This window comes from Caloenas nicobarica, chromosome 12 (genome assembly GCF_036013445.1).
Source record: "Caloenas nicobarica isolate bCalNic1 chromosome 12, bCalNic1.hap1, whole genome shotgun sequence".
In the NCBI taxonomy this organism is placed as follows: Eukaryota; Metazoa; Chordata; class Aves; order Columbiformes; family Columbidae; genus Caloenas; species Caloenas nicobarica.
In genome coordinates, this window is record NC_088256.1 from 19,984,866 (window position 1) to 20,000,000 (window position 15,135).

Below are 15,135 nucleotides of genomic sequence, written 5' to 3' on the forward strand. Positions count from 1 at the left end.
AACCAGATCAACGTCTCCCTCTTCAAAGCTTGTTCTCCTTGTCCCTTCTTCTTCAGGTAATGCCAACGCAAACTGCTAATAGACAAGGTATGGCTGAGGAACCTCATGCACAAGCTTTGTGGCCTTGTTTACCTAAGACTTTGGTGCATTAAGAGCTTCTCCTCAATCAAATCTGTGAGATTACCCAGTTCTAAGAGCTTTGCTAGCAATGGTAATAAAACATTAAGGCAGGTGGACTTTTGTCCTCATAACCAAAGTGCTGTGTGACCTCCAAAGCCATTGTGGTATCCGAAGCGCTGAAGGGCAGCAGGGACTTTTCTTAGATGGCACTTGTGGCCATTTAGTGCTGCTGTCAGCAGCACAAGGCAGCAAATGATGCAGAGCTGGAGAGACTTGGGGTGGCCGCAGCACCCAGCCCCTGGCTCTGTTTGCCTTCAAGGAAAACAAAGCGTCATCACATGAAAGGTTTCTAGTCCCTGGTTTATAGGATTAAGGTTTTAATTTCATCTTTTGTCAGATTTTTCACTCCTGCAAATCCCACCTCTGTGATCCCAGGAAGAAACTGATAGACGTGCTATTTCAGAAGTCCCATGTAGGGAAAACTCAGAGTTCATCAATGAGAGGCATATTTTGCATGTTTTAATACGCCTGCTGATGCCTTCAGCCTCAGGTTCCCAGTGCCTGGTTCACAAATAAACTGGGAAGGAGACAAGGATGTTGGGGCACAGGAGACACTCGTTCTGCATTCAAGAGCAGAGGAAAAAAATGGAATTTACACCAACGCTGGAGCAAATGGTTCAAAACCAGCAACTAATATTTTGGGGACTGGAAAGAAGTTATTTATCATCCAAATTCTTCAAACTGCAATAGCAGCAGCAAACCTTCTGTAGTCTGTATTTTGCAGGGAAGAGAGGCCTTGAAGTTATTTTTAGACTACATAGCTTTATCACTGAAAAATATGTACAGTCAAGAAAAATGAGTAGGAATGACACGACTGCATGCAAATTTTGAAGAAGCTGTTTGTGTCTTATTTTGTATATTTTAAAACATTTGAAAAATGTTTACTTTCACAAAAGCTAAATTAATCTACGTAATGTAATCACATACAGGCCGAAAGTTCACAGGAGACCAATTACAGAATTAGGTACAAAACCCCAATTATAAAAGTAAAAAATCCCCTCAGAAATTAAACAGCCTGTTAAAATAGTACCCACACGGGTTTTAAAAATGATCCAGAAGACAGAAAAAACACCTCTGCATTTGCAATTCAGAGTATCCACCACAATTACAATTTATTTAATCTCATAACAGGGCCAAAGGCCATTTCCAATAGAAAAATAAATAGCAGAAAGTATTGCTGTAAATTCTGAGGACAAGTGCAGAAAATGTTAATTACGGGTACCATCATGGTTTTTTCTCATTGAGTTTGCAGTGAGACCAGTCGCACCGGCTGTATATATGAGAAGTGGATGCCTCTTCACACACAAAGCGTGCTACCATCATTTTTTAAATGGGATCCATTCATGATTCAGCCAAAGGAAAAGAAACCGAGCACAGCATCCTTGGAGAAAAGGGCAAAGAAAATAAATTATTAGTATTTTTATAGACCAGAAGTTTGCAAGACAAAAAGCAAAAGGTTTCTCTTCTAGTGAAGAAGGTAAGCGCTGTCCTTCAAAAGTTAAAAACTTGTTGCAACTTGATAATGTGGACACAATTGCTGCCAACCTCTAAAGCTCAGAGCCAGGGAAGGGTCCCAACCGCGGGGCTGGTCGGGCAGCAGAGCTCTTGTGTCCTCACTGGCCTTGACTCGGCCCAGCCTCTCCCACAAGGTGCCTGGGCTCCTGTTTGTGCTGAAAAAGCTACAATTTCTCTTAATGAATCATAGAATCGCAGAATTGTCTTGGTTGGAAAGGACCCTTAAGATCATCGAGTCCAACCATAACGCAGCTCTGGCACTAACCCACTAACCCATGTCCCTAAAAGCCTCATCTGTGCCTCTTTTAAGCCTCTCCAGGGATGGTGATTCCACCACTGCCCTGGGCAGCCTGTTCCAATGCCCGACAGCCCTTTCCAGGAAGAAATATTTCCAAATATCCAATCTAAACCTCCCCTGGTGCAACTTGAGGCCATTTTCTCTCGTGTCGCTACTCAGGAGAAGTGCCCAACGCCCTCTACGCTACAGCCTCCTGTCAGGTAGTTGTAGACAGCAAATGAGACCCTGTTCGCCGTGCAAATCACAGGTCGGTGGGTTCTCAGCCCAGGCCGCTGCGGGCACAGCCGTGGCTCCGCAGCCCGCCACCCCACACCCGGGGCTTCGCGCGGCGGGCAGCGAGCCGGGGGCGCCGCACGGGCCGCGGGTGCGATGCTGGGGCGGCCCGAGCCACCCGCGGCGATGGCACCGGCACAGCCCGGCCCGGGGGCCCAGCGCCGGGGGAGGCGACGCCCGCACAGCGCGACACGGCGGCGCGGCAGCCGGGCAGGGGACGCCGGCACAGCACGGCAGGGGGGACCCCGCGTGACGCCGTGGGGGACACCGCATGACGCCGCGGCACCGCGGCCCGGCGAGGTGACGCGTGCCCGGCGCACGCCGCGGCAGTCGGCGGCGGCGGAGGCAGGAGGCGGAGGCACAGCGGCATGCTGAGGTAACCCCCCCCCCCCCGCCGCCGCGGGGATCCTCACCCGCCGGGGACCGGGGACGCGGGCACGGCCCCTGCAGCGGGAACGGGGCCACTTCTCCCCGCCCTGCCCGGGCTGTCCCTGGGCACCCCCCTGAGGAAGAGCGGCCATCATGGCCGCCGGGAGGTGTGTGGGGGGGTCGCTGCCAATCACGCACAACCAACCCCGTCACCCCCCCCGCGGCCCAGGGCGACGTGGGACAGGGCCGTCGGTCAGCTCCGGGCGCGGACGCTCTGACCAATCGCAGACTAGATGGCCAGAAGACGACCAATCGCAAAACTCCACCGGGGGCCGTTGTTTAGGCGGCCGGCGGGACAGGGGGCAGAGCTCCGAGCCACGCCCAGCAGCGGCGCGTGGGCAGGCGGGGCCCCGCCCCTCGCCGGCCAGAGCCAATGGGAAGCGCACAGGGGTGTGTCCGTGGGCGCGAGGAGTCTTTAAAGGGCCGCGCGGCTGGCGGGAAGGGTAAGATGGCGGGGTAGGTGGGAGTCGTGTGGTGTGTGCTCCACTGTGCCGCGTCCCCGCGCAGGAGGCGGTTTCGCACCCCTGCGGCAGCCGGCTTCGGTGCGAAGCGGAGCGCGGAGGAGAGCGTCGCTGCCGCAGCCGCCAGCATGCCAAATATTAAGATCTTCAGCGGGAGCTCGCACCCGGACCTGTCGCAGAAGATCGCCGATCGCCTCGGCCTGGAGCTGGGCAAGGTGGTCACGAAAAAATTCAGCAACCAGGAGACGTGGTGAGGCGGGGGCGGGGCCGCACTACAACTCCCGGCGGGCCGCGGGGCGCCGTGGCGCTGGGGTCCCAACAGCCGCCGCGCAGGGGCTGCTGGGATTTGTAGTGCGGGACGGGGCTCGGGGCCTGGCGCGGGGGCTCGGGCGGCCCAGGCCCTGCGGCCGGGCCCGGCCCCGGGGGAGCGGCGGATCCACGGCGCCCGCGCTCGGAGGCCTCGGCGGAGCGTTTCTGCCTAGACCCTGCTGGGCCGGAGACCTCCAGCGCATCCTGCCCTTCCCCTGCCCGCAGCCGCCGGGCAGGGCCGGGTCTCCTGTGAGCGTCCTTCAGCCAAGGGGCCGCCGTGCAGCGCCGCTGGCTCGGACTGAGCAGCTCCCCTCCCGGAGCTCCTTTCTGCGGGGCGGCGTGGTGGTCACGTCGGTGGGCGCCGAGCCGGGGTTTACCGAGCTCTGAAACAACCGGCCCGGCAGAGCGCGACACGCCGGGGAGGGGGGAGCCCCGGCGGGGTGGGCTGTCCCGGGGAGCGGCCGTGGAGCTCCGGAGGGCTCCCGGTGAGCCATGTGCTGGGCTGCGCGGCCCCGGCGGTGCCTCTAGCGGCCTCCGCCGAGAAGCGCCCGTCGCCCATGCGGGCTGTGCCACGGGGCGCTGGGCTGCCCGGGGCCTTGTCAAGGTTTTCGCTGGATTTTGGGAGGATGCAGCGCTCCTACACGTGGAGGGAAGGATTCGTGTCACCCGACCGTGGTGACAGAGACTGGAGCAGCAGAATTCACCAGCCAGACCTTGCCTCCACCACCCCAAAAGCTTGATGGGAATAATGCACCTCCCGGGGTTTGACCCTTGTTAATCAGCCTCTTCCATGCTTAGGCTAGACCATGATGACTTGAGGCTTGACAGTCTTGTGCTTAGGGTGTAGCTGGTGCCTTTAAACTACCCTGGAGAGCATCAGAGTCTTAAAGGTCTAGATAAAATGATTCAGGAAGGATCAGAGACCAACACCACTGTGCAGCCCATGACGTAGTTGCAGTCATGCAGTCTGTGTGCCCCCCAGCCTCTGAAACTGAAGATTCGTCTTGTTTTCTGTCTCTATGCTTTATAAGTCTTGCTGACATCTTGCTTGAAGAGGCTAAAAGAGAGGCTAGAAGTCAGAGTTCTTATAGCTTGGTTTAGAGAAGAACACTAAGCATGTGTCCACCACACAGCATAATATCAAAAACCTTGAATGATTGCTCCAACCCCTCCTTTCTTCTGTGACAGTAATCTTTTCCAGGAGAATCCAAGATGTACGTGTAACATAGAAAGTTACATTTCTATTGCACAGGTATTGCTTGTACCTGAAAACTTCAGGGGTAGTGCAAAGAGTTATAGAGAAGAGTTGTAAAAAGTGTGTTTGATTTATAGCCATTTCCATTGCGCTGTTCTCACTGATCTTTATGAACTGCTAGTATCTGTCCAGTTGGCTCACCAGCAGGTTCTTAGGTCAGCAGGTAATGTGACTTTACACCCGACAGATGTTTACCCTTATAAATTGATAGCACATGCTTCCCAGAAAAAGATTGTCGTAACAGAATATTTCATTGATACTTTAGTTCAATAAATGTCTTGAATCACCTTAATTTTAGACTGCTAGTAAGTACAGTTGGAGATGACACTTGTATGTTAACTACTGTTAATTCAGGCACCTGGCAAAAGGTTCTTGTGCTGGGTGAAATTCTTTGTGAGGGACTGGTGTATGCTGTCGGTGTGCAATAAAGATGACAGCAGTTTGCTGATGGATATTGAGCAGTAAGACTGTAAGTACGAACACTCATCAAAACCATGTTGAAGAGGGGAGGAAGACCAGAGAACGAACAAATAAAATGGGAAATCTACCATCAGGTGCTCTGTAAATGAAGTCATGAGGAATGGGTTGGGCGATTGTGTCTCCTTGCTCCTAGAGCTTCATGTAGCAGCAGTCTGCAGAGTGAGTGAGCATCTCCAGTGCAAGAAGAAAGAAATCATGGAAGAGCTTTGTCCTCGGTAGACTGACTTCTGCTAACTTCCAAACCTGGCAGGCTTCTCTAAACTGAAGTGTTGGAAGTACTTAGTAGTTAATCCATTCCTACAAAAGTCCTTGTGCAGCATTGCCCTGTATGAAACCTCAAAGCCAAGGCTGCTGCTTTCTTTCCAACTCTGGTGCAGGTGTCTCGATACAAGCGCTGAAGCTGGTGGTTTGCTGCTGGCAAACAGGACCTTTGGCTTCTATTCAGTCTGTTCATCAGCAGGGATTAGTGCGCATTACATCCAGGAGGAAATTAACCCCAAAAGCCTTTCAGAACTGAAATGCTGGAGGGCTTCTCTATTAAAGCCAGTGAAGAGCTGTTCTGACTCTAAATCTAATAATCGGCTGCAGCATAGCTTCTGGTAGGAGTTGGGCTTGGCTTTCTCTGCTGACTGGCCATCATCCTCGCTTCCTTTGTACCCTGGTTTTAGCTGAGGTGGTTGTGCTTTGATTCAGGGGAACGAGGCTGGTTCTGGGGTGCTTACATGCTCAGCTTGTGCTGAGATGGAGAGTACAGGCTGGGCGTTTTTAGCCTTGCTGACTGACCATTAAATTTGATCCAGTGAGCAATGTAAAATAGTTACTGAGCAAATAAGCAACAGTGTTCCTGCCCAGCACCCTTGATTATATGACACTGTCATGCACAGACCCTTGGGAATGCGATCCCTTGGTTGCGCTGCAGGCACATGTAATGGCTGTGTTTCAATTTGGATTTGGATACAAGTCTCCTTTCCCCATCTGTTTCCAGTGTGGAAATAGGTGAGAGCGTACGCGGAGAGGATGTCTACATTGTGCAGAGTGGCTGTGGGGAGATCAATGACAATCTGATGGAGCTGCTTATCATGATAAACGCCTGTAAGATTGCCTCAGCCAGCAGAGTCACCGCTGTCATCCCCTGCTTCCCTTACGCTCGGCAGGACAAAAAGGACAAGGTAAGGGATGTGGGAAAGGTTTCTGCTGGGAAGATGAATGCACACCTTGAAAGTCATGGCTGCTGAACAGGGATTAGATGAAGTTGAATATGCAGAAGAGGAGGAGATGAATTTTAATTTCTTTAAACCTCAGGGCATGGGACTGCAAATTCATCTTTCCATAAAGATCTAGCTCTTCTTGAAAATACACCAAGCCGTAATCACCAGCTGATGAAACGATGCAATGCTAATGAGTACTCCTTTTAGTAACTGCTTGTAAATCATTGCCTAGAAGTGGAAGACTGACATCTTGATGGAGTTGACCTTGTTTTAAATACTGTTTTTTCCTGTACTAGAGTCGAGCTCCAATCTCTGCCAAGCTGGTTGCAAACATGCTGTCTGTGGCAGGTGCGGATCATATAATCACCATGGACCTGCATGCATCTCAGATTCAGGTAGGAGCTAAAATCAGGACAGTACTTAACTACTCCAGTCTGAACCTCTTTACTGCCTTGCAGGCTTTCCAGCAGTCTGCTTTTCTTTAGACAGAGCAGTGATCAGGACTTGGAAACCAGGGACTGGTAGGGACTTGTGGAATCAGTCAGAAGAGGATGGGGAGATGGGTAACTGGTTTGGCTGTAGATTATAGCTGCTCTTGATCAGACTAAACATAATGAGTACTGTGTAAATTAATGCTGGGCTAGTAAATGATCCACGCAGCTTTATTGCCACACAGTGATGCTGTATCCTTAACTGGTACTTTGAGGAATTTGTGGTGGAGAGTGGCTTTATCTAGAGTGTTCCTAAATGCTGAGTAGAGCTTTCTGATGTTTACAGAGTTGTCAGGGAGAAGTGCGCAGTGCTCCGTTGGACACGGTGGCTAGTGACACTGCTGTCCTGAGGTTCTCTGCCTCCAGGTGTGCAGGCACAGCTGCTTGTGAGGGTTCAGCTGAGCAGGACAGGGATCTGAGAGCTTGCTGCTGACAAGATGGGCAACCCCACTTGTACCCAGCCAGTGCCGCTCTTCCGCATAAGCTGGCTTTGGTTCTCTTCCAAGCTGCTGGTGAATTGAAAATTATTCATGGGTTTTGCTGGCTTAGTGAACAGCATAGTCTCACAGAGCATTTGAAATCTTGACTGGAACTGTGTGAGAGAAGTGCCAAGAGCATATACCAGGGACAGGAGGGACAGCAAGCTGTTAAATTGTCAATTGTGTCTTTCCACCTTGAGCAAGTGCTCTGAGACCAACCAACCAACTCGGCGCAACTGAGAGGTGTGTGGCAGAAGGGAGAACATCTATTGTATTGCTGCAAACACTTAGACCCAGAGGGGTGAGATACCTCCTGCCTGGTGAAGTAGGTGGCCTGGCTGTCATTTTTAACAGTTAAAAATGCAGCCATTCACACTTCACTATAGTTTCTTCCAGTATAATTTGCCCAGAAATACTTTTTCTCAGATAGGAAATATCCATGTGGGCACAGCTGAGACTTTGGGAAAAACCACAAAATAAAAGAGCAGAGCCCAAGGAGCTATCCCTCTTCCTTAAGAGGCTTGGAGTTGTGATGTGTGCCATAGGGTTGACGGTTCACCAGCAGCAATGGTGAGATTCAATGGAATAATTTAGTTTGTGTCTATAAGCTTCCAACATCTGGCCTTTTTCAGCCTGGTTCTTGTAGTTGCTGGGTTGCTGAGCACAGAAGGAATGATGGTGAGAAAATCTGTTGCCCATGTACCTTGAAACACTCTTCCAGAGTTGCTGGGCCCACTCTCCTGCCTGTTACTCCCTGTGGAGGGTTAACTTCTGGCTTCTAGTGACCTTTGAGGTTTACCTGGAGGAGTCTGCTGGGTCTGCGTAAAATAGTGGAACCGGCTGTATTAGTCCGAAAGCAAATATTACTCAAGCCTTTTTAAGTGATTTCCTGTAGATGGAAACAGCGCAGGTAATGAGCTTTGAAGATTGATTTTTCTAAACAGGCAGCTTGCTACTGTGAAAATGAGCACGTTTGATGCTAGTTTTCTACACTCCCTTAGGATAGAACTAGTTCCATATTGTGAAGGTGTCAGATGTAAAGTGTTACTTATGCTCCTAAACTATTTCTGGCTCTGAAGACTTCTTACATTACTATTCTGTGTATCCCAAAGGCTGCTGCCTTGCATTAGTGGAAGTACAAAGGAAAGCTGTGGAAAGGCAGTGGCTGCATGCCCGATCATGTAGAAAGCTTCTTCCAACTGTTTTTGGAATGTGACCTTCAGCTACATATGTTCCTGTTGTCTTCCTTGTAGGGTTTTTTTGATATCCCTGTTGATAACCTGTATGCTGAGCCTGCAGTTCTTAAGTGGATCAAAGAGAACATTGCAGAGTGGAAGAACTGCACCATTGTTTCACCAGATGCTGGTGGAGCCAAGAGGTAAGCTGTCAGACAGCTGCATCCAGGTGCTGCTTCTGTATCTGCTTGAATTCCTAAGAGTGCTTGTGACTTTATTCTGAAGATACATGTTCCCTCTGCCAGCCTTCCTTCTGTAAGACAGTCTGTGGCAGCTACTGAAGAGTGGTCAGATGTTCTTCATAGGGAATGTTTAGAAGGTTTCTTGGGCTACATGTAAGGTTAAATAGCTTCAAGAATCACAGCTCCATAGGCAGCAATTTCACAATGACTACATCCCTTGGACTAAAGCAGTTTTTTGTAGAATAGTAATTATGCAGGTTGAAGGAGAGAATGGTGTGCCTCATACCCCTATGCCAAGACAGAGTTATGGCTGCTGCTTAATTATACATTTTTATCCAGGCTGGGTTTTTTGCAGTATTAAGCTTAGTCTATTGAGGCATTTTCTTGTTATCCTTGATTTGAATATCTAGCTGGGATTTAAGCCTGCTGCTACTCTTCCTCCTCCCTGAGAGCAAGGAAGATAGATGGTTCCTTTCCAAAAAGCAGCAGCACCTGTTACATTTCTACTTGGATAGTCTGACAATCTTCCATCTTTCTGCAAATAAGTGTGCCAGTTTGGGCAATTAAGAATGTTCTCAGGTGTTTGAGGAGAACCTGTTCCTTGATGCTTCTGTGTAAGGGCTACATGTGAACAGCAAAGGCACACAGATAGGTTCTTTAATCCAGGACTGTCACACCAAAATGTTGGTGTTTGCTGACCTCCTTCATATACTTTAGCATGTTTTAAGCTGTCTGTTACAAACAGCCAAGGGATGATACCATTGCAGGGTGCTGATTGGCTTCCTGTAGCTTTGTTGTGACCCTTGTTTTGGACAAGACCTTTTGTATATTAATCTATTTTTGTAGCTTGTTGCATAATACACTGTATGAATGCCAAGTCAGACAACTATAATCTGACTACTGGAAAAAAACCTCTTCAAAAGCCACTTAAACTGAAGTGTGTGGATCTTAGCGGGTGCAACATTTTATGGAGATACTGCAGAACTAAATACTTTAGTCAACAGTTTAGTTCAACAGTCTTGTGTCAGGCTCCCAGGGTGATGAGTTGGATGTACTGGGGCTCGGGAGCCTATTCATCTTTTGTTCCTGCTAGCTCTGAATGCTTTTAAGCTCTTTACTATTCGTCAGTACCAATATGTAAAGTTTAGGTCCCTCTAGTAAGGTTGTTCTGTGGTCACTTTAACCAAAGTAAATGTGAGGTGGTGGACTTGGATTTCTTGGATGCGTACTCCTGGCACTGCCCTTGTGCTGGTACTTGCATGCAGGACAATTGAATGCCTGTATGAGTGAGAGTAGATCCCTGTTGTGGCACAGCTTTAGGCTTTCTAGTGTAGCGTTATGAAGATGACAAGTTCCCAGGCATTCTGATCACTTCAGGTTTGCCAGGCTTGCTGGTTAAGGTTTGTTTTGAGCTTTAAATGCAAATTAATTTACAGTGGTCAGGATGAAAGATTGTTTTGTCTTAATCTAGTTGCTGTCATTGCGAGATTAGATCAGAGATTGCAGTTTAACTGCTTGAATGGAAACTAAGGTGGCATAGCATCTTCTATTAATTGCTTGGAAGCAGTAACAGATGTGGAGACAGCTTCTCTTACTCCAGTGGCAGTTTGTGCTTAATGGTTTTAAGAGAGACTTAATTGAAGCTGTTGTGTGGAGTTAAGTGTTGTTTGGAATCTGTTCTCTCCTCAGAGTGACCTCCATTGCCGATCGATTGAATGTAGACTTCGCCCTCATTCACAAGGAGCGCAAGAAAGCCAACGAGGTGGATCGCATGGTGCTGGTGGGTGATGTGAAAGACAGAGTGGCCATTCTGGTAGATGATATGGCAGACACGTGTGGTACCATCTGTCATGCTGCGGACAAGTGAGTAGGGTTGATTGATTCTTTCCTAAATCAGAAACCTGGTGTTAGCGAGTATTGAGTTAATCAGATTAATTGCATGTCAGGTTTCATAAAGTAACATACAGTTTCTTGATTATCTATCTCATGTCATACAAAGTAAGTAAAAAGCCTAGCTAAAGTTCTCACAGTGGTGGGAGTAGCTAGAAGACTGTAGTGTCTTTTTCATTTGAAAACTGCTTGTGTTGAAAGTATGGCTTCCACTGTACCATCACTGACTGTGTGAGGTAGAACTCAGTGCTGTCTGCTCCATCACCTTAAGGTCATACATATGAATTTCTATTAGGAGTAAGCTTTTCAAGCTTTGACATATTTCAAGCTTTCTACATTAAAAAAGCCAGCATATGCAGTGTTCAGTATTAAATATCTGCTACCTTGTATTGGCAAAAATCACAAAGTGGTTTGCATGATCTAGTCTAAAAGTCCCAGAGCTAAGAACAATATTTTTTTTTCAATGTATACTTGATCTGTGATGGATTTTGTGGTACTTGTTAAATAGTTTTCTTCCCCCAAATCAGTAGTGGGCTAGAAGGGGGAATCAAAGGTAGCCTGTCCCCTGAGCATGTGGTGTTGTCTTCTTTCATGCTTACCATGTGCCCTGCACTAATGTCAGTTTAATACTTGCAAAGAATTTTTCATCCTTCTCCTTTTCCCCACCTTGTAGACTTGTGTCAGCTGGAGCCACCAAAGTTTATGCCATCCTAACTCACGGGATCTTTTCTGGGCCAGCAATTTCTCGGATCAACAATGCCTGTTTTGAGGCAGTTGTTGTCACAAACACAATACCGCAGGAGGACAAGATGAAGCAGTGCCCTAAAATCCAGGTGAGCATCTGCTTTCTGTTCTGTCACTCCTGGGGAGTGGTAGCACTTGTCTGTCCTCCTGTTGGTGGGAAAACCCCATAATACTGTCTAGTGCTTGCAGCAGTTTCATTGCTACTGGAGTCAGTGGCCATGTTGACTAGTTCTCTTGTTCCTCTTGCTGTGGGATAACAGACGTGTTGCAATGATAAAATTCAGCTTCTAATCCAGCTCATCTTAGACAGTTGATTTAGGTAAATTTATTTCACAGCTTGTTTTACCAATATCAGATCACTGATCTAACGGGGCCATGGTGTAAGCAAGTGGTTGTCTGCACAGTTTGGAGGAGGGATATGCCAATGGTATATAATACTGTAGCAGAAACAGAACTTCTGAAGCTGGTAATGACACCTTTAGTTGTGCGTCTGTCACCTAATGCGCAGCGCTTGAAGCAGCGTGTCCCTTTTGTGAAGCAAAGTAGGGCTGGTCTGGGGAAGGTGAATGCTTTGTTTCTGCTCATCACAGCAGTGCAGGTGAGCTGAAGAGAAGTGGCAGTCTTGTCCCACGGATGTCTTGCTGGTTTGACTACAAGCCATTGACACAGCTCCACAGTACGATGTTCAGATACTTGCCAAAGATAAACAAAAATACTTTGTCATCTAGATGAAAGCTAAAAGCTGGTCTTTTAGTGCTCACTCTGTGTCTTGGGTTTTCCATTTAGGTAAGTATTGCGGTATTTTATTTCCCAAGCTGAGTCTGACTTTCCTGGAACTAAAAAATTGGCTGTACAATTTGAGCTAGGCAGAACTTGAGGATTTCTTGTGTTAATGGACAGCTGGAAGTGCAACTTTGCCCGAGTATTTGGGTATGAAAGGTGCATCAGAAGCTTCAGGTGCTCCTATAGCATAGGCATAGCCAAGGACATCCTAAATAGTAATTACAGTGCAGATGTATGGAACACAGGCATTTGGAGAAGCTCTGGAAAGTACATGACACTATGAAGACTCAGCTTGTACTGTGGTTTAAGTGTAACAGGTTCCCCTGTACTGGGGTTCTGGTGAAAAGGAAGCTCAGCTGCTTGAAGCTGCAGTGAATTTTAAGCTGCTTTTGGAAGTAAGTTGTAAGCTGATTGCAAACTGCTATTGGATTGTTTGGTTGTTTCAACAATAACTGCTGGATTATATTCCTGCAACTGTGCACATCTAAAAGATGTCTGATGCTTCAACTTCTTTACAAGCCCCGCACTACAGTTTAATGTAGGCAAAATGTTAAGCTGGTAATCATATGTAAATAGCTGTAGCCAAAGATTACAGTGGAGTAGTTTTTCAGGCTCTCACTTATCACCTCACTCTTCTACGTTACCGTCTGATGTTCAGTGTTGAGAAATACAGAACTAAAGGGCTTGTCATAAGCCTCATGCTCTGTCTGCTCTGCAGCCCCTAAGTTTTTCCTTGCCTTCCTTAGGAGGCAAACTATCCAGAAGGAAGAAAATGTTCAATATGGAGTTCACTTATTGCACTATGGACACGCTGCTTCTTACTGAAACCACATCTCTTGAAATGCTGTAGCTGCTGTGGTTCAGACCCAGAGTTTTACTGAGGTTTATTTTTCCCTCCTGTTCTCTGGACACCCCCAGGTGGAGCCAGTGCAGTGGCTGCAGCACAGGAGCTTCATCTTCCTTAGCCTGCTGGCACTGATGCTAAAGCCTCACGACTTCAGGGAAGTGACCTAATCTTGATTTAGACTCCCGCAACTTCTCTGCAACCTACAGAAAGTGAATAGGATTGTCCTAAGGTGAACAGACTGAGCTTAAGGAGTCTCAGGAAAGAAAAGTGACAGTAGACTCTCATCCTGACAAAGATCAACAGGGAAATAATTCTTGTAGTGCTCTATGTAGACTATCTTCAGAATTATATGTAATTAGATCCCAGTCCTATGTAGAAGTCATTTGTCTCCATCTGGAATATTATAAATTTGGGTGATGAGTTTACTCTAGGTTCTGAACTTGCCAGCTGCTCTTCCAGTCTTGATGTCTTTTCTCAGTGACACTGATGCATCTTTCTTCTCTTCCAGGTGATTGACATCTCCATGATCCTTGCAGAGGCCATCAGGAGGACTCATAATGGGGAATCTGTCTCCTACTTATTCAGCCATGTCCCTTTATAACAGCAAATGCCAGCTGCTGCTTGTATGGCTTTTTTTCTTAAAACCAAAAGTTGTTCAGTTTGTAAAGTTCAGTAGAAGACTCTGCTTGTTCCAGTGCAGTTCTCCACAGCTCCTCCTGCTTGAGTCAGGCTTACTGGCTCTGGTCCCAACACTGGGAGGCTGGCGTGGGGAAGCTCATCTCTCTAACACTCCAGCTCCACCAGCAACCCTGTGCTTTGGGGCTCATCAGTAGCATTGACTCAATTTTGCCCATCTGTGGAGAGCGGGACTGATACGGCCACTATTATTTCTGAGGGGGTGGAGAGGAGAGAGTTTGTCTGTGGGTAGGGTTAGAAGATCTAACTTAGGGTGCATGTGTACCCTAAATTGTTTGGGAAGCAGAGCTCCCTAGGCCATGTTGATCTGGATCTGCAGCAACAGCCTGAGAGCCTGCTGGCTGTCCTACAACTCCAAGCCTGACAGAAGCCTATGAAGAGCAATGGGGAAGCCTTGACCCTTGTGAAGCCCTGGCAGACACCTGGGAGGTAGTTCTGCTACAGCTTCCTCCCATGAAAATAGATTACTGTAGCTTTCAAACTTGAACTCCGCTTAATTATTGATGAAATCAAATGCCCTTTAGTGTGTTAGACAGCAGAGCAAAGGTGAGAGCATAGTCTGTACAGTACTGCCTTGCTGTGGGAACTTGGTGGTGAAGGTGCATCCTGGACAAGCGTTGTTTTCCCCTCTTACACAGAGGACCTACGGTGGTTGTGTGCTTTAGTTTTTAGTGTAGGCTAAAACCAGTTTCTCAATTTCACAGCTTACTGTTACACTTGCTAGCAATTAGAGTACTACTGTCATGTACTATAGCTGCACCTTGACTTGCTGTGCAAATCTTTGATCCTTTTTGATCCTATTTTTACCAGTACACTAGTAAACTGAGCCTCTTTTATCCCGTAGTAGCTTGGTGGTTGCATCTAGCACATGCCTGCTCAGATGCTGGGGTGACCTAATACACAACTGCTTTGCGTCCAGCCGTCTTAGCCTCTCCTTGCCTGCAATCCTGTTGGCCTGTAAGTTACTGACACATTCTGGTTGCTTGTCCTGCCTGCCTTGCTTTGAAAGTGTGGCTCCTTGCAAAAGAACTTAAACCAGGGAGCACAGGAGGCTGCAGGACTACAAAACCTGTCTGCTGCTGCTAATGAGTGCTTATGGCAATGGGTTGAAGAGGCTGGCGATGCATAGTACTGGGAAAACTATATATCTAACACCAACCTGACAGGCAGCAATGTGCCTGAAAGAAAAATACCAAAACTAGAGCTGGCTGAGGCTCCTGGATGTAATAAGTATCATCTGAAACTTGAATACTTGGTATCTGTACCAGACAATCGTAAACTATTAAGTCTCTCCTGGACTCTTACTGCGCTGTAGACCAAGCTGTTTATGCTCTGGTGTTTATAAGCACTCCTCTTATTTGTTTTTGAGCTGGAGAAAGG

The 15,135-nt window shown here is 47.8% G+C and overlaps 1 protein-coding gene and 1 long non-coding RNA gene across 2 annotated transcripts in view; one reads left to right on the plus strand and one right to left on the minus strand.

Moving 5' to 3' along the window:
* Positions 1 to 1,270: 1,270 nt before the first annotated feature.
* Positions 1,271 to 2,815, minus strand: LOC135993372 (uncharacterized). The gene is made up of 2 exons (XR_010606864.1): positions 2,680 to 2,815; positions 1,271 to 1,561 (listed from the first exon to the last, which is right to left on the minus strand). It is a non-coding gene; the product is annotated as an uncharacterized LOC135993372 (long non-coding RNA).
* PRPS1 (phosphoribosyl pyrophosphate synthetase 1) overlaps positions 2,532 to 15,135 on the plus strand; it is a 13,050-nt gene continuing 446 nt past the window's right edge. Inside the window, exons 1-8 of the mRNA XM_065643191.1 lie at positions 2,532 to 2,642; positions 3,203 to 3,406; positions 6,186 to 6,369; positions 6,705 to 6,803; positions 8,632 to 8,756; positions 10,485 to 10,658; positions 11,359 to 11,518; positions 13,568 to 15,135. The exon at positions 13,568 to 15,135 is cut by the window's right edge and continues 446 nt beyond it. Coding sequence (XP_065499263.1) covers positions 2,635 to 2,642; positions 3,203 to 3,406; positions 6,186 to 6,369; positions 6,705 to 6,803; positions 8,632 to 8,756; positions 10,485 to 10,658; positions 11,359 to 11,518; positions 13,568 to 13,660 — 1,047 coding nt within the window. The 5' untranslated portion in view covers positions 2,532 to 2,634 and the 3' untranslated portion in view covers positions 13,661 to 15,135. The remainder of the gene's footprint in view (positions 2,643 to 3,202; positions 3,407 to 6,185; positions 6,370 to 6,704; positions 6,804 to 8,631; positions 8,757 to 10,484; positions 10,659 to 11,358; positions 11,519 to 13,567) is intronic.